At 33.7% G+C, this 23,761-nt stretch overlaps 2 protein-coding genes across 3 annotated transcripts; both read left to right on the forward strand.

The window, feature by feature from the left end:
* The first annotated feature begins 7,312 nt into the window (after window positions 1-7,312).
* Window positions 7,313-16,765, forward strand: LOC140889404 (dolichyl-diphosphooligosaccharide--protein glycosyltransferase subunit 1A). The gene is made up of 10 exons (XM_073297119.1): window positions 7,313-7,547; window positions 7,909-7,953; window positions 8,083-8,717; window positions 8,810-8,960; window positions 9,037-9,213; window positions 9,593-9,664; window positions 9,755-9,844; window positions 15,306-15,464; window positions 15,568-15,792; window positions 16,377-16,765. The coding sequence occupies exons 1-10, from the start codon at window positions 7,443-7,445 to the stop codon at window positions 16,563-16,565; spliced, it is 1,848 nt and encodes a 615-aa protein (XP_073153220.1). The 5' UTR covers window positions 7,313-7,442; the 3' UTR covers window positions 16,566-16,765.
* A 2,638-nt stretch (window positions 16,766-19,403) lies between these two features.
* On the forward strand, window positions 19,404-21,677 carry LOC140874934 (outer envelope pore protein 21B, chloroplastic). Of its 2 annotated transcripts, none has more exons than XM_073278429.1 (5): window positions 19,404-19,596; window positions 19,927-20,001; window positions 20,119-20,271; window positions 20,368-20,466; window positions 21,036-21,354. In XM_073278429.1, the coding sequence occupies exons 1-5, from the start codon at window positions 19,504-19,506 to the stop codon at window positions 21,084-21,086; spliced, it is 471 nt and encodes a 156-aa protein (XP_073134530.1). In that variant the 5' UTR covers window positions 19,404-19,503; the 3' UTR covers window positions 21,087-21,354. The 2 variants fall into 2 exon arrangements, with proteins under 2 accessions (XP_073134530.1, XP_073134529.1); XM_073278428.1 differs by lacking the exon at window positions 21,036-21,354 and adding an exon at window positions 21,374-21,677 and having other exon boundaries at window positions 19,405-19,596.
* Window positions 21,678-23,761: the final 2,084 nt, after the last annotated feature.

The raw sequence follows: 23,761 nt of genomic DNA on the forward strand, positions 1-23,761 counted from the left end.
CTTAAAAATTATATTTCTAACTGGGTTATCCGGTTGTTGTCTTTGTTTGTATGTGTACTTGGCAACATGAGGATCAGGAGCAGGACCAAGTCGTTTGGGTTAGCTCGGGGTGAGAATGATAGAAGTGAGACACCGTGTGTCATAGGGTTGTGCCTTTTGGACTTGTATTATTTTGATTAGTCGAACAAATCCTATTGTCGAACTTGTATTGTTAAACCTCGTTTTGTTGGTGTTTCGAACTCTTTATTTCACGTTTAAACTATGGTTGGAACCTTGGTTGCTTGGTTTATCGCTTTGAGTTTGTGGATTTAATATTTTCGTGTCCAGGCTTCAGCAACCCGAGAGGCATGAGCGGCGCGCGACTCGATGCGCGGGCGCGCCGCCTTGTGCAGCTTTTTAGTGTTTCTGTCCGAGGGCTGTGCGCGGGCGCGCGTGGCTGGCAGTGAGTGACGTGTGGGCGCGCTTGAGGTTGGCGTAGGCGCGCGTGAGAAAAAAAAATAAATAAATAAAATAAATTTTGATTGTTTTTCCGCGGCTTTTCTTGTTCGATTTTGTTGAATTATTCGATATTAGTGGTTAGAAACGGGGTCTCACATACCCCGCCTCCCCTTGGCCCCGTCCCGTGAACCCGACGGGTCTAATTCGGGTTAAACCCGTTGAACCCGTCGTTATATAATTAAAATTTTATTAAATAAAAAATTTAAATAAGTTAAAAAATTAACAAAACATTATTAAATTTATTTTTAAAATTTATATTAATAATATTTAGGACAAAAAATATTTTCACAAGTTAAAATATATATTTTATTTAATTAATAATTAATAACAAAATAAAAATTATAATAATATATTTTTTATTCAGACCCAAGATCACGGTAATCTTAGGAAGGATTGATTAAACCTAAAAAATTTATTTTGTTTAATCTTTTTCTTTTACAAAAAATATAAGAAGTTTACCGGGACTAATTAAGCAAATCTAGATTCAAAACAAATACCCACAATGCTCTAAAAGCCATTTCTAGGCATAAATGAGCTGAAGGGTAGTACATGAATCAGATCTACTTAATATTAACCCCGGACCTTATAAAATTTTTAACCATCCTTCAGATCACCATAAATCTCAAACCGTCACAATACCATGGTCATTTTGTAGGATAGTTATGATCTAACATAAATAACTTAGTCTGTCATAAGGCTCAAGCAATAGAAGAAAATATTAAATAAAACTTAAAATAAAGGGGAAAGAACTTACAAAAATTGTTACCAAGAAGCTTCAGACTTTATTTGCAGAATTGCTTTTATTACAAGATAGAGAAAGAAAGAGAGGCGAGCAAACTCAAGCGTGTCTATCTATTAACAAAGCACACCTATTTATAGGAAGAGCCGGACATGAAACCCCGGATTCCAAAATAAAATAACAACAGTGACATATCACTTATAATACTTTATAAAAGTATCCACTATCTTTATAAAAGTTAAAACTTTTGACTAAGTATTCTCTTAACTTAATCTAAACTTTATTGTCTCTTTCAATTTTTCAAAGGTGTCTTCAATGTCTTCAATATCATGATCTTCCGAGATATCATCTTCTGGGTCTTGGGCATCTTGCATCATATTTATGAATTGGTTCATGCTTTTGTCACTATTATTGGACTTCATAGATTTTTCTGACTTTGAGTCTGAAGATCCAATATTTTTGAACAAATTTTTTTTTCATTTCTTCAATGTACAACTCCACCATTTTTTCTTTGGAGTAAATATTTGAATATTTTTGGGTGATTATTTGAAAAGAACTAAGTGATTCTTTTTCTTTTCCTTTATCCTTTTTCTCAAATTTATTTTGGTAGTGAAAAATAGTTTCTTCCATTTTTTCGATGATGTCAATGACATATAATGCTCCTGTTGCTGGATCATTTTTTAGTAATTTTTCCAGAATTTAGTATAACTTATCCTCCAGATACAAGGAATGCCTTCATTTGTAAAACCAAATTTTGGTTGCCATTTCCAAATCCATGGAATATCATATTCAATAAAAAATTTACAAGATAGATTATTATCTATCCAGTTTTCTGAAAATTGTTTTGTAATTACTGGAGAATATTTTATCCAGTTTTCCATATACGCCTTGAATGTTTCAGGAAGAATGGTCGTACTCGTGGGTGGGCCAAAGAATTGCCACCATTGAAGAAACCAATTTGGAATCTCATTGTAGGAATTATTTTCAAAATTTTTTAAGAACCAAGAATGTTTTTTTTTTTTGAATTTTCATAAAACAATATATTATAAAAACTTTGAATATAATCTCAATAATTGAATTTAAAATTGGTTTTTCTTTCAGAACTGTAGAATTCTTTTTCGGTGAAAGGAGATATGCCCCATTCTTCAATAGATATAATCTTTTTGATAATAAAATTAAAAAAAATTATAATTACTCTGTTGCTGTGTATTACCGCAAAAATGGGTTATTTCCACTGTTTTTGTTGAAATCAAGAGGGTTTCATAAAAACCTCGTGGCTTATAACTTCCATGTATGCATGAAGTATTATTCAAATATTTTTCCATGATATGCCACGGATTTTCTTTGAATTTCTCATATTTTTCTTCTATTAGAAGAATTAATTCCTTTTTTTTATTTTCAGTATATGATACCGAATCATGTTCATCGTTTTTTGCAATATTTGCATAAGATTCTGAGGAATCAGGTATTAACTTGTCTTTATTCCTTTGTTTTAGAAATTCTTGAAATTCATCATGTAAAGGATCATTTTGTTGGATAGCATTACTTCCAGAAGAAGAGTTTGAAATAGATTGGCGTAGAAGACGTTGATTTCCGAATTGGGCAATAATCTTTGGAGAACTGCCAATATAATTTGGTGGTTTATTAGGGGTTTCCCTCTTTCTCCTCTTCCTCTATAAGAGGAAAAATTCACCTCGTCCCTTGTTCATTCCTGTCATCATTGAATAGATATTCACGGGTTAAGAAATCAGGAAGATAATTTTCTTCTCTTTTTTTTTATATATAATGTCAAAATCAAAAGGAGCTAAATTAGCTTGTCATCTAGCAAACATTTGCTTAGAAACATCATGTTTAAAATCTTTATTAAACATATATTTTGCAGATTTCAATATATTTTAATAATAAATTTTTGATTATAAAGATCATCTTGAAATTTCAGAATACATTTAACAATAGAAAGAATTTCTTTTGCAACTGTAGAATAATTTTTCTGGGCAGAATTCCATTTTCCAGAATGAAATCTAACTAAATATTCTTCTTTACTCTGGGATTTTAATTGTTTTAAAATACCTCCAAAGCCTATGTCAGAGGCATCAGTTTCAACAATTTTTTCCCAGCCAGGATTAAAAATCATTAAGCAAGGAATATGTTTAATCTTTTCCTTAATTCTTCTTACAGAATTAGTATGTTGTTCTGTCCATGGGGAAGGATTTTTCTTAAGCCTATCATATAAAATAGCAGTATCATTGGATAAATTTTTAATATAGGCAGATATATAATTTAAACTATCTAAAAATCTCTGTAATTGTGTTTTATCAGTAATAATGTCGGGAAATTTATTACCAAATTCTACACTTCTTTGAATAAGAATAATATTTCCTTTATCAATGTTATGGCCTAAGAATTTAATATTAGTTTGAAATAAAACCATTTTAGGTTTAAAAATAACTAATTCATTTTGAATGACGAGAGTTTTAAATATATTTAAATGTTTAAAATGAGTCTCAATATTTTTCGAAAATATCAAAATATCATCTATGTAAACAATAATGAAATCACTATAAGGAGTAAAAATATCATTCATAATTTGTTGAAATTCTGAAGGAGCATTTTTTAAACCAAAAGGCATAACATTTCATTCATAATGTCCTATTGGAACATTAAAAGCAGTTTTATATCTATCATCCTTATTAATTTGAATTTGCCAAAATTCCGACTTTAAATCAAATTTAAAAAATATTAAGAATGTAATAATCTATCAAGAAGATCCTTCTTATTAGGAATAAGATGTCTAATACATTTTAGAACTTTATTCAACGGTTTATAATTAGTAACAAGTCGAGGAACACCTCTTTCAATCTCAGAATGTTTATTAACATAAAAAGCAGTGCAAGACCAAGGAGATTGAGAAGGAGTTATTAATATTTTATCTAATAGAGATTTAATCTCTTTTTTACATAATTCTAAATATTCGGAGTTCATTTGACAAGGGCGCGCCTTAGTGGGAATATTCTTTTCATCAAAATTTTCTTCATAAGGAAGAGAAACAATATGTTTCTTAAGATTCCAAAAAGCATTAGGAAAATCATTACAAATTTTTAAAGAAAATTGATTATGAAGTAATTTGATTTTATCTTGCAATTTAGGATTTTTTAAAGTGTCATAGTTAAAGAATTAATTTCTTTTTTTAAAGAATTAATATGAAATATTTTTCTATCAATATGATCTTGTATAGAATTTAAATTTTTTAAATAAGGTTTAGTTATAAACTGGAAATGAATATTCTTACTTTCATAAGTACCAGTGATACCTGTTGGATTTATAGAGATAATAGGATAAATCTTATAAAAAAAAGGTAATCCAAGAATAATCTGAGTGGAAAGATTTTTTATTAAGAAAAAACTTGTTTTAATACAAGTTTTATCTTTACAAATATACGCTTTTGGTAATTTATAATTTATCAGTAATTTTTCACCTCCTGCATGAGATAAAGAGTGAGATGTTTTATGAAAATATTTTGAAGGTATTATACCTTCTTGAATAACATTTAAGTCTGCACCACATGGGCATAGGCGAGTTGGTAAGGCCTGGGGTGACGTGGGAAGAAATTCCCCAGCGTTGCGGGTTCGATCCTCGTGTAGAGCATATTTCTCATTGAAATATTTGGGGGTATGCTCTGGGGGTTGGACCATGTTGTTCCCTCCCTCAGGTCCCTGCCTACTCGTGCACATCCCTCGATTTAACCGCCGCATGAGCCAATGGGCCTCTGACTCATTTGGGATGGGGTTTTCTTCGGGGTCAACCCTTTTGTAATAAATTCTCTTTTATAATTGTTGTCGATTAATGAAGTTATTTTAGTATACCACTTTTGAGATTTGATTTTATTAAGAACATATAAATGTTGTTCTTCATCTGAAATATTGTTAGAAGAATTTTCTAACTTAGGAACTTCTAGATCAGAAAGTATTTTATTAAAGCGAATATTATCATGTTGTAAAGTTATAACTTGTTGTTTAAGTTGATCAATCTCAGTCTTGAGATTTTTTAAAGTCACAGGAGTACTAATATTATGTTTTTATTTTAAAAGTTTTTTTACTTCTTTTAAAGAATAAAATTGATCATTTTGTAAAAGATTTATATAACTAGTAGATGTTTGACTATCAATATGATCAATAATAGAAGTACGAATATTAGGATCTTTTATTAATTTTAAAAATTCAATGATTTTATCGTCAGATAAAACATTAATACTCAAGTCTTCAAATTGAGATTTTAATTTATAAAATTCATCATTATCACTAATATGATTACAACAAGTAGAAGACTGTCCTTGAAGACAAGCATCGCAATCTGAAGAATTTAAAGAATCATTGTCATCATTATCAATAGTATTATAACTGTAATCATAATTTTCAAAATAATTTTTCATGACAATTTCTCATAAAGTATTCTTAATATCATCATCAAGATCAAGATTTTTAATTTTTTCTTTAACCCAGTATTGATTGGCATAATGACCAGGCTTACCACATTTTATGGCAAGTAATCAAAGATTTTTGATGTTTTTTTATTTTCATAAATTGTCTCCTTTTCTCAGTTTTCCGAGTTTCTCTATAATCTCTTCGATTTTGTTTTTTCATTTTTTTGCCTTTCAGACAAATATTTCTTCTTATAAGGTTTATCAAAAGATTTTTGGCATTTCTTTTTAGGGATATCAATCCCAAATTGATCACAAAATTGACCAAGTTGTTTCAATTTTTTTCCAGCCTGGATTAGAAATCATTAAGCAAGGAATATGTTTAGGCTGTGTTTACTTACTGAGATTAATTATATATAGATAAATAATACTAAGACTATTAAACTAGTTTTATAGGATGTCAAATAATGATGCATAAACAATCACATGTTTACTTTAATGGATCAATTTTGTGATTGATACTATGATTAAATGACGAGTTACAATTTTGTCCTTTGTGTATATTATATAATCTTATTTTTAGTTTTTATTTGTAAAATTGAGAATATGATTTTTAATGTAAATTATTATTAATCCACATGTAAAATATTTTAATTGACTAAAATTATTGAGTATAAATATTACTTATTTTAAAAACAAAAATTAATAAATTGAGTTAAAAAAAATTTTCCCCATGAATAAGGATAAAATCTAATGAAATGTATTAATCATATATTAAATTATTAGAATTTTTTTCATTTTTATAATTTTTAAATGGATCTTTCATATATTTAAATCAAATGAATTGTATTAATATATCTTAAAGTATTTGAAATTTATATCCATGTTATATAATTTTTTTAAATGAGATTTTCATATATTATATTTTTGGGAAGTAAATTAAGGATATTAGTGTAATTTTTTTCTATTAGAAACTAATGATTATTTATCACACCATTTATTTGTGATAAGTCATCAAAGTTTAAAGTTTAAATTAGGTAACTATGGATGAGCTTTATGAGTTAATACGGGCCCTCAAAAAACAAGTAAACATGTGATTGCATATGATTATTAATATAATCATATACTTATCATAGCAAGTAAACGCAACCTTAATCTTTTTCTTAATTCTTCTTACAGAATTAGTATGTTGTTCTGTCCATGGGGAATGATTTTTCTTAAGCTTATCATATAAAATAGCAGTATTATTGGATAAATTTTTAATATTGGCAGATATATAATTTAAACTACCTAAAAATCTCTGTAATTGTGTTTTATCAGTAATAATGTCGGAAAATTTATTACCAAATTCTATACTTCTTTGAATAGTAATAATATTTCATTTATCAATGTTATGGCCTAAGAATTTAAACCTATATATATATATATATATATATATATTATATTTATATATATTAATATATATATTTTTGACGGATTGGACCCGGTCAAACCAAAATCCACCCCAGACCCTCAAGTAGACCTGTTTGCCCGGATGTAAACCCGCTTCGCCGGGTCGAATTCAACGCGAGATTGGGTCCCTATTTGTTGCACGCAAAAGATCATAAAAACGACAAAAAATGATCATTCATTAGAAAACACATAAAATCGTGTTTATTCCTGCAGCGACTTGTATGGCTGCAATGCGACACATGTAATCCTAAAAACCTCACCAAAGTCATCAGTCCCAGATCTCCTCGGTTCATTACCTACTCGTGACTGTGAAATTATTTCTGCGACCGACCCAAAATGAAGCGATTTCGCTTTGATCTGTTGTTGTTCATGCTTCTTGGATTCTGCATGCTTTTCTCAGCGGCCGTCTCCAGCCTTGTAATCTCCCAGCTCGATCGCAAGGTAAAAGTTTGATTCTGAATTTTCTTTTTTTTGGGGATTTTTGTTGGGTTATTAGATTTGGATACATTTGGGTTCATTTGCGTTGCTTGATGCCTTATTATCTTTAATTTTATTTTCCTTCTTGAATCTCGTGTATTTATGTGAAAATTTTCATTTTGAATCCTGTATAAGAACAAGCCTTAGAATATGAGCATTTCGTCTGTGGCCTGGGTGGTGAATTGTGGGTTTTGTTTAAAACTGATAATTCTATGTTGATTTTTTCCTGGGGTCATTTGGAATTTTTGCGTTATGCTATGCGGTAATGTGGTTTTTGAATTTTGTCCATTCTGTCTGTCTAAATCTGAGTGATCTTCTGGTGCAGATTGATTTAACATCACAGATTGTGCGGAGCACTACATCGCTGAAGGTTGTTTTTTTCGCTTCAAGTTTTTGTGTCGTGAGATAGGTTGTTGTTTTAGTGATCAATCAAAGATGCAGTTAGTTCATTTAAGGGGCTATCAATATTTATTTTGTTTGGTTTGCTGTTGTTTGCCAGGTAGAAAATAAGGGCGATGACTCAGTGTCGGAGGTTTTATTGTCTTTCACTGAAAAGCAAGCAAAAAGCTTGGCATTTTTGACGGCGTCAATTGGTGAAGGGAAAGGAAAAGCAAAAGGTTCTTTTGATAGCGTTCCTCTTAAACCTGTAAATCCTGAGGGAGTGAATCCAGAGTTGACTTGGTACTCTGTCTCATTACCCAAGGAACTGCTGAAGGGAGGAAGCTTGACTTTGGAGGTCAAAGCTGTATATACTCATATAGTGAAACCATTTCCTGAAAAAATTACACAGGCTGATTTTCAGCTTGTTTCCTTTGAGGAGAGTGCAAGTTTCTTCTCCCCTTATGCGGTTAATGTTCAGTTACTTACTGTTAAATTACCAGAACCAAAAGTTGAATCATATACTAAGTTGGATAATTCCAAGTTTTCTGGTTCAGAAATAAAATATGGTCCTTATGAGAACATTGCTCCTTTCTCAAACATACCAATAACGGTTCACTATGTTAACAACCACCCATTTTCTGTTGCTCGAGAGTTGGTACGTGAGATAGAGATTTCCCATTGGGGAAATGTGCAAGTCACTGAAAGCTATAACCTTGTACATGCTGGTGCTGTGATCACTGGGGAGTTTTCAAGGTAGAACTGTCTCACTTTTCGTAGCAATCCCATTTCTTCTATTTTAATGGACTCCCAAGTTTTTATTCTATCGTTATTTTTTATAATTGCAGACTCGACTATCAGGCCCAACAACCCCATGTAAGAGGGGCATCATCGTTCCGAAATCTTGTTGCCAAGTTACCGCCAAGAGCTCATTCCATTTATTATAGGGATGAGATAGGAAATATTTCCACATCTAATGTATGGAGTGATTCAGCAAAGGTGCTTCTCGAATCTCTTGGTATAAGCTTTTCCATATTGTTTCTTTCTATGGTTAGCCATTTTTTCCCAATTGCAGACACTATTGGAAATTGAACCTAGGTATCCGATGTTTGGTGGTTGGAGATCTTCTTTCACTATTGGATATGGCTTGCCGCTTCAAGATTTCTTGTTTCTTTCCGAGGGAAAACGTGTCCTTGACATTTCCTTTGGTTGCCCTATGAATGAAGTGGTTATTGAAAATCTTACTGTAAAGGTTAAGTTTCTATTGATACTCTCAATTTGTGTCAAATATGCTGGATAAGGCTTAGCTACCTAGGCTTCATATTGTCTCGGAAATGAAGAAAACCAAATTTTTTCACCGATTAGAGTGTCATGCTGTTTATCCTGTTTCGGTTGTCCTGATTTTGGCAGAGTGCACTTTCATTTGTTTGTGCTTGTCCAAATTTATTTGGATGAAGAGCGATGGTGGATTAGGTGTAAATGTTGTGATTAGCTTGAATGCTTGATGCACTGTATTTCAACTTAACTACTATCATCTCCTCTTTTAGAGGTGTTTACGGACAGTTTTTGTTACTTAAAGTTTTTCCCCCTGGTAGAAGGCCCATAACTATATCTCCATTCTTTAATTTCAGATTGTTTTGCCAGAGGGGTCAAATGATATTTCTGTGTCCGTTCCGTTTCCTATCAAACAACAGTCTCAAGAGGTGACAGAACTGTGGTTAAGTTCTCATATTGTCCCTCTAAGTGGGTAATTATGTCTCTGATGCTATTTATTATTTTGTGAGGTGGTGCAGACAAAATTCTCCCATCTGGATATGGTTGGCAGACCAGTTGTAGTATTAGAAAAGAAAAATGCTGTGCCTGAGCACAATCAATATTTTCAGGTATTTTGCAGTTATATGCCTGTTTTCAATTTTGTTGGTTAAAAAAAAAAATAGTGTTAGTAATTTACTATGATTACAAAAAAACCAAGTCACAACTAGAATTCTTGAAACCGTTGTGAAGAAGAGGCATCAAATGGTAAAGAAATGTTATTTTCATCTTACGGATTGGACTCTTTGTATCTTAAGGCTGCACTTGGTTCGTAGGATGTGATCATTGAATGATAAGTAATTTGGGTGATAACAAAATTATAAGTAAGAATACATAATATATCGATCATTGAGATAAAATATGTTTTGTTTGGTATAATTTTTGACAGGGAATGATAACTTATTTATTTAATATGTTAAGACCAAAAGGCCCTTCTTACCTTCCCCTAATGTTTCCCTAAGCTCCTCCTATACCTGAGACCAAACAAATTCTCCATGCCCAACAGCCCTGCTTCTTTGTTGAGCTCACTTGGAGAAGGATAAAGTTCGAGATTTATTGGAAAAGAATGTGACACCAAATGCCCTCTGCAGAAAACCATATTAACACAAATAAGCAACACAAACTTAGGGGTGCCTAAAAACTCAAGTGCATTCATTGAAGGCAGACAAATCTTAGATTGTTGTCTCATAGCTAGTGAAGTGGTCGAGGAGATGAGAGTTAAAAGGAAGAAAGGGTGGGTGTTTAAAGTGGACTTCGAGAAGGCGTACGATAATGTTGATTGGAAATTCTTGTACTTTGTGTTATTTAAGAAGGGTTTTGGGGAAAGGTGGAGAAAGTGGATTCAGGGTTGAGTCTTGAACGTTTCATTCTCGGTTTTTATAAATGGAAGACCCGTGGAAAGTTTAAAGGGGCTCAGGCAAGGTGATCCGCTGTCACCCTTTTTGTTTAATTTGGTGGCTGATGTGATGGGCAGGTTGGTTGATAAGACGAAGTCTTTGGAGCGCATCAGGGGAGTGCATGTTGGTAGAGAGAGGGTGGAGATTTCTCACATTCAATTTGCGGATGATAAACTGTTTTTTTTTGTTAAGGAAGCTGAACATTTGCGTTTTTTGGTGGAAATTCTAAAATCATTTTGTCGAATGTCAGCCCTGAAGATTAATTTAGAAACGAGTGCCTTGATGGGACTTAATTTTGAAAAAGAAGCGGTGGTTGACTTGGTGGCAGAAATTGGTTGTGGGAGAGATTCTTGGCGATTAGAGAAGAGTGCCTCGATGGGACTTAATTGTGAAAAAGAAGAGATGGTTGACTTGGTGGCAGAAATTGGTTGTGGGAGAGGTTCTTGGCCTATTAAATATTTGGGGATCCAAATATTCCATTGGGAGGTAATTCACTGAAATTATCGTTTTGGGAATCAGTGTTGTCTAAGATGTCAAAGAAATTAGCAAGTTGGAAGAAGGTATTTTTGTGCAGAGAGGGTAGACTGACATTAATTTCAGCAGTGTTGAATGCTTTGCCGATGTATTTCATGTCTCTATTTAGAGTACCAAAAGGTGTAGCGGATGTTATGGAAAGGATTATGAGAGATTTACTTTGGGAAGGAGTTGACGGAGATTCACATGGTCATTGGGTGGCTTGGGATAAGGTTTGTACACCGAAGGAAAAAAGGCGGTCTGGGTATTGGGAATATTGGTTTAAGGGATAGGGCTCCTCTAGGAAAGTGGTGGTGGAGATTTTCATTAATTGTCCTTCCATCAGTGGCCTTTGGTAAAGGGCTCTGGCGGAGTTGGCTTTCTTGTGGGTAACTCTGAGGTCAACGAAGGATTTATTTGCAGAAGATCTAGGGAGTGAACTTGGTAGGAAGGGGAGACTACTTTGGACGGTGGTGATTCATTGTATTTGATGACACGTTTGGCTGGAGAGGAACAAGAGAAATTTGAAGATAAAGCTGGATCGGGAGTTATGTGTTGGGAAAAAATCAAACTAAAGGCCTCTGCTTGGATTAGAAATCATAAAGAGATTGCTATATTATCAACTCTAGATTTAGTCAGAGCTTGGAGTGTTATATTTTGTTGAAATTGAGTGGGTACTAAGGGTTCCATTTGCGGATTTCTTATCCGTTTTTGTTAATTATCATGTGATCTTTTTTATTTTATATATATAATATAATATTGGTTTTTGTCAAAAAAAAAAGAAGAAAAAAAGTGTGCGAAAAAGAAGACCTCATGGAAGAAAGACAAGAAATGGTTTCAACCACAAACGATATAATGACTACGAGTCTACTTTCTTCTCCAAATCTTAAAATCTCCATTTTCCCCTTCGATTTCGAGTCTCCGTGCTTTAATTGGAGATGATTCTTTCCATGTGCAGCTATCAACTGGGCAGGAACAAAGGTGTCAAAACGGGCTAGGCTCGCCCTGCCCCGCCATACAAAATAGGTAGGTTGGGTCGACAATTTCCCAACCCGCCTAAAAAATGGGGCCGCTCCGCCCCGCCCCGCCTAATGGTGGGTTGCGGTGGGTTGCAGGTTGGCTCGCCAAATTACACGTAAGCCTGTCAGGTTGGTCTGTCCCGCCACCTAAAATTGATGGGTTGGGTTGGTGTTTTCGCAACCCGCCTTAAAGGTGGGCCGGCCCGGCCCCTTTAGTGGTGGGTTGCGACATGTTGTGGGTTGGCCCGCTCTGCCAGCCCGTTTCAACTCCTCTAGGCAGGAAAGAGGGGATGAAGTGATTTGATTAGGTTAGGGCAATGGTCGTTTTGTAATTCCCATGTGTTATCACGGGTACTGTTCAATAATGGATTCCCTATCACTGGTGTGAGAAGGGATTTGTTTTCAGGCGACCGAGGTTTTACTATCACTAGTTGAATGTTTGATGGGCAAGCAAATAAAAGACATGAACATAGGTTAAGGAGCTAACCGTAATCAAATCAATCGTACAGAACATAACCCCTAAGAATTTTTATTGTTAATGAAATCCACATAAACTAAAGGGGTACTTTTGCAATTTGTGATTATTTAGACCATCCTTGTTAACTGCGGATAGTAAAAGAACAATTTAGGAAATCTAGTGGCAAGAGCTAACTAGTCTATTGGCGATGCTCAACTCATTCCTGACTTGTAAAATCAATCGTCCCTTTCGTTTTTGAGAAGTCATTATTATGTTCTCACACTTTTCTGGTATTAGGTTGTTGCATATCCTAAATTTGTGATGCTAAATTGCATTTAGCATCAATAGATGCCTGAAATAGATATACCATGCAATGATTATTTCACTAGTTTGCATATATGATTATTAAATGCTATATCATTGTCAAACCAAACTCTAGTCTTAAATTAGATGGGGTCACTATGAACTTCAAATGATAAATTAATTGCATAGTAGAAAAATCTTTGTTATTACACATTCCGTATCGAAAATTTCTAAACCAAGTCTATTCTCAAATTAGATGGGGATGAGTTGGAATCCTTGAGCTCTGGATAAAGTATTTTTTGAGTTTTGCTTCTTTCTTTTTTCTTTTTTCTTTTTGAGAATTTTTTTCAATTGCATTATTTCATATTGCAAAATTCAAATTATCCTAATGCAAATAATGAAAAATTTTCCTTTTTAAGCGATCATTTTGTTATTTCACTTTTCTCTTCATCAACATTTCAAATTAACTGTCAAAGAAACAATGATGACATATTTGTTCTCATTTTTAGTTGGTCGTTATATTATCTAACCTTTTTTGTTTACGTCACAACATTTCTAACCTATCATATAACTTTTCGCAATGCAAGCCCAAGATTAATGAACTCAAGTTTATTTGAATTTCTGCGTTAATTATTTACTTTTGCATTTTATTTGTTAATTTACGTGTGCACTATATAAACATGGGGTGAGGATAGATGATAGAAGTAGATAAGTCATTTTTTATCTTTAAAATCTAAATTTATCTAAGAGTAGTAGTGTTGGAAGAAAACTTTTGTATAGGGCGTTCTTTGTAAAGGATAATCTAATTGCCATCTCAGAATCATCCTCCACCTCACTCGAGCATGTTTTAGAAATATGTATCAGGTAATGTATGGAACAATTTGATGAATAACCTATAGATTTTTAGAAGTTCCTTTTAAGTATATGGCAATACCTTAATTGATAATCATTAAATAACTCATAAAGGTCATCTCTCATCTATTCTTTCACGACCACATTTTTTCCAATATTGTTATACTTTATGTTAAAGTAAACTCTATGAACTCTTTGTGAAAAAAAAAACAAGAAAAACTCTACGAACTCCAATTTATGATGTAGATCAAGTATCATGGCATAATATAAAATCATTTTAGTTTTTCACTTGACCCCCAATGCTTATCATATTCGTTTTTTCACTTGACCGATGATACTTGAAAAATGAATATGATAATTGAAAAAAATGAATATGATTTTATATTATGCTATGATCCTCGATTGACCCGTTAAAGGTGGAGTTCATAGAATTTCATTTTGATGGCGTGCCCACCACTATTAGAAAAAATGTATCCTTGAAAAAAAAAAAGTTGGTAAAAACTAGAGGGTGTTGATAATATTCAGGTACCCGACTTGGTCAGGTATGCTAAACACCGAACCGGGTTCGGCTGTAAAAGAAATTTACTATCCAAATAATTGGGTATCTGATACGAAGAACCAGAATGTCAAAAAAACCCAACCGGTGCCCACCCCTATCCGTAGGAGAATAGAAACCCAATTCGTGAAGAAATTGAGCAGCCCAGAAATGGAAGAACGAAGGATAAAAAGGCTGTGCTACTATTGCAATGGGTCTACAGGCCAAGGCATAGCCGCAAGGAACTATTTTGGTTGGAGGGATTGGAGAAATAACACCAGTAGATGTGAGGGAGGATGCGACTGTGTTGGCATAGCCTTACCCTTAATTCTTGTTTGAGGACGAACATGATCTCAAGGGTTTGATGATGTGTGATGAGTCACGACACTATGCAAGCACAAGATAAACAGACTAAAGTTTAGTGATTTATTATTTATTTCTAATTTACCTTGTTCTTTATTGTTAACGGTAGAAGAATATACTGTTGGATACTTGGATTTGTTTTATCAGTTAACAGATATAGATAGATGGTTGAGTTCTGTTATATAGTGTGTGGAAGCTTCACTGTGGAGGCAGCCGGCAGGCAACTAGGAAGCTTTGCTTCTAGAAAGCCAATAATTTTTATTTTTAAGATTTAAGTTTATTTTAGTTCGAAAGGGACTCTTGTATAATAAGACTATCTTGGAGAATAAAAGAAATAATCTGAAATTCCCCCCCAAAAAAGTGTCTCAGACGTGGATAGCTTCTCTCATGATGAGCCTCAAATCCAAATATCAAAGTAGGTTGAAAAAACCGTAAATCTCACTCGGTAAAAAGCATTATGGATCTGAATGATGATCCAATCAATAGTCTCATAACGCAATCCATGATGAAGGACCATTACATTGACTTATAAGTTGCAGGCTTGCAGCTACTTTGCTTCTGGAGCAAGCTAATGTGTATAATTTTTTGCCTCAGGTCTCCTACCAATTCAGCAATCTTTCCTTGCTTAGGGAGCCAATGATGCTGGTTTTTGGGTTTTTCCTCTTCTTTGTTGCATGTATAGTATATGCACGTGCAGACTTGACAATCTCTAAGTCATCTGCTTCTTATCTTTCAAAGCTGCAGTGGGATGAGGTATGCCATTATTTCCTTTTTGTTTTCTACAATTGGATGGAAAAATGTTGAATTATATCATCATTTAAAAGAAGAGCATTAGCTAATCTGAAAAGCTGTACAGGTCCAAACTGCAATTCAGCAGTTCCAGAATGTTATGAACCGATGTTTGATTATTCATGACAAGCTCGAAGCATCATTGCGTGATCTTTCGAGGACTGGCGATGTTCAGACTTGCAAAGCAGCACGCAAAGCTGCTGACGGTACACTTAAGGAGCTATCTAAGGAGTTGAAACCATTGTTGTTGTTTTTGCAGTCTTCTTCTCAGGCTGCTCAAATACTTCCAAAGGTTCATTTCCTATCCTTTTACTTCATTTACTTGAATTTACCGATTAGTTCTTGAAATTTAAGAAAACAAAAACCCAAATTGTAGGAGGGAAATCCAAGTATGCAAGTGTTGTTTATGTTGAATAACAAAATAGACGAGACCACGAGTAGTCATGTATAGGCTATCTATGTGGTTTCTTGTATTCCTCTCGCCGAAGAGTTCCATAAACATTGCCAACTGTAGTTGCAGGTTAATAAAGGTGACAAACCGGTAATTTTTCCTTCTATGTGCTTGTCAACTTATTTCTTCTTTGGAGAAAAACCAAGTTCCTGCAATTCTGTTGGGTAAAAAGGAAAAGGAACAAGCCCTTTTCGTTAGTGCAACAAATTGTTTTTTTGCGCTACCTTTCTGCTCAAAAGTGAGCATCTCATTGGTTTCCTCAGTCTGGAAGTAAGATTATGGTAGCATCGGAGCGACTCATGTTTTCAGTTTTCACCAATTACTGTCATTTTTCGCATAGCATCCAAATATCTGGTTGGAAAGTGTTTAGAGCAAGGTGATTCTGGTTTCAAAGTCTTGTAATATTTTTTCTGTTAATATATAAGGTGGACGAGCTCGTATCCAAGGAGAAGGAATTGCAAGAGAAGCTGATGTTGAAACACTCCACCGTAACTGACTCCTACGAGAAGAAATCTGGGGGACGAGAGATCGAAAACCGTGTCGCCTCGATCCAGCAGAAGATTTCAGTCTTGAGACAGGAAGTCGATGATCTTCTTGAAGTTATCGATATATAGTTGAGGTCCAAAAAGATTTACATTATTTAGAATTTCACACAGACTTCGTTGTATCCGTTGGCAAAAAAATTTTGTTTCGACATGATAATTCGATTTTAATTTAATATATTAAACTTGCACACTACACTAGGCACCGTTTGGATGGGACATTAATTGATTGTATATCATTGCTTCATCTACTATTTGGCTTTAAATTTTATGAAGAATTACAATTATATTATGTTATATTTATAGATTTATAATTCATATATGATAATCTTTTATCATCACTTAAAAAATATAAAATATAAAAATACAAATTAACATGCATTTAACAAGTCATGATGTCCAAACAAAAATATTGATGATTTCAATTCATCATTATTTTTAGCATTATATTTGGCTAGCAATCTTGTTTAGAACCAGTGTTCTAAATGGTTGTCTTGGATGGCCGCCTCCTGCCTTCGCCTCAAGTAGCAGAGGTGGGCAGGAGGCGACCGAGGTGAGTAGGTGATATTTCTCCACATTCTTGTAATAATCAGCAATGAAATCTATGACCATGTGTCCTTGCCTTCTAAACTCCTCCGGGTCCATAGGCTTAATGGTTTTTCAGAGAATCCATTTTCAAGTTTTTGATTCTCATCACTCCCCATTTCACTCGCAAATTCTCTTCTTGTCACCCCAGCATCCACCTATACTCCCAAAACTCTCATCTTAATCGACCATCTTGTCAAAGGTAACAGAGGTTATCCCAAAATGGTCTACTAGATCCCAAATTCAATGCATGCTTTGATACCAATAAATGTAGTGACTCAACTCGAAATTACTAATAATCAGAGATTAAGCATGCAAATTAGTCTTAAATCAAAATTAACAAAACCAGCGGAAACTTAAATCATAAATAAATATACACCAGCAGAACAACTTGGGTTAAATAAAATATTATATAACCCCATCGAACGGAAGGTACTAAAGTCAAATCTAACAACCTGAAATAGAAATAGGACCACCACGCAACCACTCCAGTTCAACGATCGCTCCTACCTGGTCCGTCCAACCTAAGTCCTGCCTCATCGAATAGGGTGTCCAACACAAAAATATTCTGGACGTGTGCATAAAACGCTCAGCACAGAAGTACGAATATACATAAACCATGCATGCACATGCAATATGAAGGGTACTAGAAAACCTATCCAGAATACTGCTCAATAAAGACGTCATGATATGTAGCACGCTGGGCCGTCGCATCAGGAGGTGACTCCCATATCATTAGATAACTGTGGATATAAACGGATCCAAGCCCATGGAAATCCATCCACTAAAATACGGGGTTGAGCGACCCCTACTACAAGCTATGCAAAACAAGGCATAAAGCTCAACGTGTACATGCATGCCGCATAATGTCAATACATATAAAATGCCACATAAAACATGCAACATAATACATGTATATTCAACCTGGTATCTCGGATAATACGTTCGTACCTTAATCTCAGTATTGAGCAACATAGAAAATCTTGCTCTCTAATCCAAGCCTATAAACACATAGACACTATGTCAGTTATAATGCTCTAAAAGCATTAACTAAAATACTACATACTCCTAATCTATATAGGGATCCAAAGTTATAATTGCATCTTTAGTCAGCCCGCTGATGACGACTGCCTCAAAACTTATGCACAATTCCGCTACTACCGGCCCTCCAGTAGAACGCCTAGAAAGCTCTAAAAGCCGACTAAAAGAAGCTAGAAACGAGAGGGAAGAGAGAAATGAGCGAGTGAGAAATGAGCACAAACTTCGTTGTATTTTACTCAAATTTGTGGTGGTTCTAAACAACTCCAAGTGAATTACAAATCAACAATCCTCTCAAATTTTTAATTATTTGGTTTTAAATTTTATGAAGAATTAAAATTATATTATGTTATATTTATAGATTTATAATTCATATATGATAATCTTTTATCATCACTTAAAAAATATAATATATAAAATACAAATTAACATGCATTTAACATGTCATGATGCCCAAACAAAAATATTGATGATTTCAATTCATCAGTATTTTTAGCATTATATTTGGCTAGCAATGTTGTTTAAACCAGTGTTCTAAATGGTTCTAAAAAGTTATAATTATTTGTATTTGGATAGTGTTTAAAAAAACTTTTAAAAAATACTTCTTAATTTTACCTCAACGAAATTTCGAAATTTTGGGCTCTCTTTCTCCTTGTACTATCCACACCATTGCCGCCTGTCATCCCACCTTCAGCCCACTAGGTTAGCTTTTGGATATTGTATTTATAATAAACTATTGTCTAATTTTTTATTTTTATTTTTACAGTTTATTTATATATTTTTATTTGCAATTTATATAAATTATTTTATGATGTATCAATTTCATTTATGCATAAACATCATTTAATTTATGCATATGTTGTATAAGTCTGTGACTACACGTAATTATATATATAAACTAATAAAAATAAGTCAACAGTCCAGACGATATTTAAGCGGTAGATAATCGCTAACCGTCACGCCACCGCCATTTACAACACTTAAAACTCTTGTCCACCCAATATAATAGTGTAATTTCTCTAATAACATGTGTTTAAACATGATTTAAATTTTTTTAATTTGATTGTCTTAATTATTGAAATATAACATCAAATATTATAATCCATAAAAAGTTACAAATCATCATCTAAACCACTTCGAAATTTGTATATAGCTAACTTACGTCGAGTAACAACTGAAAATTCAATTTTATAGATTTTAATTTAATTGAATATATTAAAAATGGCTTCCAATAATTAAAAAAAAAAAAAGAAATTAGATGATAATATAACTTGAAGGGGAACCATGCTAATGAAACTGAACACTGTACTGTAATCTGTATTACGTGGTCTAGGGTTTCTAATCCGAAGTCATTTGCTGGAGGGAGGATTTGGATTTGTGAGAAGAAATGGAGACGTCGCTTAGGTATGGCGGAGATTCCAAATCCCTCAGATTCCACGCCAAGGAAAAGTTCCCCATCGCCTCCAGCACTTTCTGCCAAGTATTATCCAATTCTTTTCTTTTTTTTGTGTGTGGTTTTTTTTCTTCTTTCCTTTTGTATATATATATATTTTTGGGCTGCTTTTATTTAGTTTATGCTTGATTATTTCGATTTATGTCGAAATTAGGATGTCGGAATAATTTCAGCTTTCGGTTGTGTTGTATACTATAGGTTATGCGGCTGAATGTAGTGATTGAGTAATTCTCATGTTTGAGCATCAATTTTTCTGTTTCTTGCTTTGCATATTTGGTGGGATTCTTCTTGTATTGTTTTATTCTCTACTGACATTATTTGAACTTCCAATGCATGGGCGGGCTTTCGCATTGAAAGCTTAATGGGGAGCTAGACACGAGGATTGGAGCTCCTACTTACCTATGTGCGATGATTAGACATTTCTTTCCTGATGTACGTCTTCTTTTTCATGTCATTTGAATCAATAACACCGGAAATGAAGTGGAGAAGTGGTATTGGATGTTTTCTGGTGGAAGAATTGCCTATTGACATATTAGCTAGCTTGTGTAGTTATCAGCCAGCATTGGTGTGGGAGTTCAATACAATAGGAATAGGAAGCTACGTTTTAATTTACGTGGAAAGAAGGAATATCCTGTAACTGCTAATGGGTTGCTGACCTTTAATATTAAGGCTCGATGTGATACTGATGAGGAGTTTAGAGAGGTCAGTCCTTTTGCTCACCCAACTCATGACGATGCAGTGTTTTACAATTGTTTGTGTGATGCCGTGATGGAACTTGGTTTCCAAATTTTCAAACAGATAAATTCCAGTGGAGCAGCTGAATTTTGTTGGAATATCTTCAATATTAAAAAAGACCAAGATTTGCGACTCAAGTTCGGATGTGATGCTGTTGACAAGGTATGCGTAGATTTACATTCAAGTCCACTAGCCAATCGACCTTCCATTTCCTGATGAAGTAGTGCAAAATGAATCTTTTGACTTGACTTAGTCTGAATGACACTGCCATTTTTAAGTTTTATGCTTACAACTGAGATTCTGTATTCTATTGAGACGTCGTACATCTCTGCTAGTATTACGCTGCTTAGGAATAGGGAATCCAGGTGGGAGAGGGATCCTTGTTGTGACACTGATTTCTGGGATGGATTGATGGAAACAGATTGCTTGAGGGGTTGTTTTAGTTGATTCCAAATATCCCCGAGGAAAATCTGACATGCACACACGTCCTGCTCCCCCCGTCCTCACAAAAATCAATCCTCTCCCGAAAAAATAAGCATTTTAAAGTCCAAATTTTCAGCCTTCGATGTATTGTACTTGCAATATGATTTCTGGATGCCCACACCTTGTACAAGTTCTCAGAGATTTCACTAATTTTTCAAATAATAACAAACTACACGTCAAAATCAAAATAAAACTTTGTGGTTTCTAATTATATGTGCGCCTAACAATGCTCATTGTTTCTTGTGCAGTTAGATTTATTGATTGACCCCACCCTCTCTCATTATTTCTATTTCAAGTAGCGGGAAAGCTTTAGATGAGAGTGGAAAGTTGACTATTGATAGAACATTACTCTTTTGCGCATCGATAGTGATGGTAAACTTTGAGTTTAGGTCAGATGACTTCATATAATGAATTAATGATATGTTGAGAAAGTTAATTCTGATGAGATAATGGAGTATGTTTTGGATTTTTGTTATGGGCAGAAATAGAATCAGGAATTTGCTTTCATCCTTCCCGTGAACTGAAAACGTATTCTGTGCAAGGTTTACTTTCAGCTCTTGAAATTGTCTGATTTGGTCTGTCTCAGATTCCATACTTTCAGATTAGAGAAAATAATTGGACTTTCAATGCTGATGGGAACGGAAAATGGAATGTGAGATACGACTTGTGAGAGGCAGATTTTCCAACCATATGATGGTAATGCATGTAGCTCCAGTTAGGATTCTGTAGTTCACCATTGCGTGATTGAAGCATGTAACTGCAAGTTATATATGAAGTCAAATTTTTTTTTTTACCACAAAACATGCAGACCTGGAATTGTGATATCATATTTGTAATTTGCTGCATTCTTGAATATTCATCTTATTCCTTTGTCACATTTTCTCAATCGATGCGATGTTCTAACTTCTAAAGTTTTTAGTTTAACATGATTATGATTGATTAGCATTTACAAGAAAATCATAGAAATAATTTAAACATTAACCTTAATGGGATTTCGAAAGGAAGGCAAAATTTTTAGCCCCTTTCAATAGAACCTGTGCTTAGATAGACATTGATCCATGACTGACAATTCGAGGTACTATGCTTTGTAATTAAATCAAACACTCCCCCTGTACGTTAATTGAATTATCCTGATTACGAGTATAAGTCCATGTGAAATCGAAACCAAGCTGAACTGGATTAAAATACATTTGTTAAGAATCTATAATAACTTATTTTTAGATGTTACAAACACTATTATTACAGGATTGATTTGATTATATAATTTATATTATCCCATGGGTCATTTGCATTTATGACATGATGACATCTGAGGAAGGTTAATGTGAAAAATAAAAATGTAGGGGGTGAATGCAAATAACTCGTTATCCCATCATCTGAAATTAGTTTAATCCGATCGGACAAGATCTTAAATCTGAACTTAGGTTTTGAGTAGTATCTATTTTGGATCTGTCGTGCAGGGTCATTGTTTGATACTTTGATTTGATAAATTTTTGGTTTGATACTTTAAACAAAGTTTGATTATAGAATTTTTCTTTTTTAAAAAAACACTTTAACTATTTATTTTATTTTTAGTGCCCAAATGCTAATAGGGCATTGAGCATATCATTTTATGTTGGCTGTCATGCAACCAATACACAATAATATTTAATAACGTTTGATATCATAAAAACACTTTTAAAAAAAAATTAAAATTTAAAATAAAAACAATTTTGTTAACTTCAAAAATTTATTTTGAGTTTTGGTTTCATTTGGTTTTTTGCATTTATTTTGAGCTCGTGTAATTTTCGAGAGGCTTTGGTCTAGTCCCCTCTCTTGTTTTTCATTTTTTTTATTTTAATAAACGGATAGGGGTTCGCCTAACCCCACCACAACAGGCGGCTTTTGAAAAAAAAAAAATACTATACGAGAGACAGATGATGCATTGCACCTAGAGCTGTCAAACGGACCAACCCATGGCGGGGCGGGCTGGTCCACTAAAAACCCATTTTTGGCGGGTCGATGGCGGGCCGACCCACCATCTTAGCGGGCTGGAAATCCTCAACCCAACCCAACCCAATCCAAGGTGGGTTGCGGGTTAGGCGGGCCGGCCCGCGGGTTGGATCACGACAAATAAAAATAAATAAAAAATATTATAATTAATTATAAATATAATTTCATAAATAAATTTTAATAGAAACATATTAATAAAAATTTTAATTATTGATTTCAAGTGTGTAAATTTTATATAAATTAATTAATACAAAAAAAATCACAACTTTTATTAAAAAAAATAAATATATAACAATAAAAATAAAAACAAATTATTAATCTTCCAGGCCCACGGGCCAACCTGCGCGAGTCGTGGGCCTAGGCATGTTGGCCCATCTAAGCCCACCTTTTGTTGGGTTGAAAAAATTTTAACCCAACCCATTTAAATTGTGTGGCGGGCCGGATCAATTCGGCGGCCTAACCTAAATTGACGGCTCTAATTGCATCTGTTTAGATGAAAATAGTTAGATTTGTTGCCTCGTATACCTAAGCGCACAAAAGAATTGTTAGGTGCTTTGTACGTGCAAATACTCCAACAAATTTATTGGTATAATTGTATAAATTCTAATTTTAACTAATTAGAGGTAAATAATTCAATTCATTAATTTTTTTTGTTAATCACACAAATATTATCATTTTCTAAACCAGAATTTTTTTAAAGAAAAAGTAAGCATATTAATTATTCTGGCAGAGAAAAGGCCACGTTTACACTTTACCATGATATATCATATATATGGCTTGAACTTGGAGATGTGTTTGCTATTAATTATTTTGCATGCATTTTATTGTCATATTTATTTATATCTTTGTTGCATTTATTTTGATTATTAACATTATTATGACAACAAAAATGTACAAAAAGGTTGTCGGTTAAAGCCTAAAAATAGAAAAGGAAAAACTACTCCCCATCGTCTAATGGATAAGGCATTATAGTTAATACATG

The sequence above is a fragment of the Henckelia pumila genome, chromosome 1, assembly GCF_033568475.1.
Source record: "Henckelia pumila isolate YLH828 chromosome 1, ASM3356847v2, whole genome shotgun sequence".
Lineage (NCBI taxonomy): Eukaryota > Viridiplantae > Streptophyta > Magnoliopsida > Lamiales > Gesneriaceae > Henckelia > Henckelia pumila.

Bases quoted from the DNA above. Each gene is read 5' to 3' on its own strand.
- LOC140889404 (XM_073297119.1), top strand. From the start codon at position 7,443: ATGAAGCGATTTCGCTTTGATCTGTTGTTGTTCATGCTTCTTGGATTC. The intron at 9,665-9,754 runs GTGACAGAACTG...GAGGTGGTGCAG, and splicing joins TCAAACAACAGTCTCAAGAG to ACAAAATTCTCCCATCTGGA. The intron at 15,465-15,567 runs GTATGCCATTAT...AAAGCTGTACAG, and splicing joins CAAAGCTGCAGTGGGATGAG to GTCCAAACTGCAATTCAGCA.
- LOC140874934 (XM_073278428.1), top strand. From the start codon at position 19,504: ATGGAGACGTCGCTTAGGTATGGCGGAGATTCCAAATCCCTCAGATTC. The intron at 19,597-19,926 runs GTATTATCCAAT...TCGCATTGAAAG, and splicing joins CCTCCAGCACTTTCTGCCAA to CTTAATGGGGAGCTAGACAC. The intron at 20,002-20,118 runs GTACGTCTTCTT...TAGCTTGTGTAG, and splicing joins TTAGACATTTCTTTCCTGAT to TTATCAGCCAGCATTGGTGT.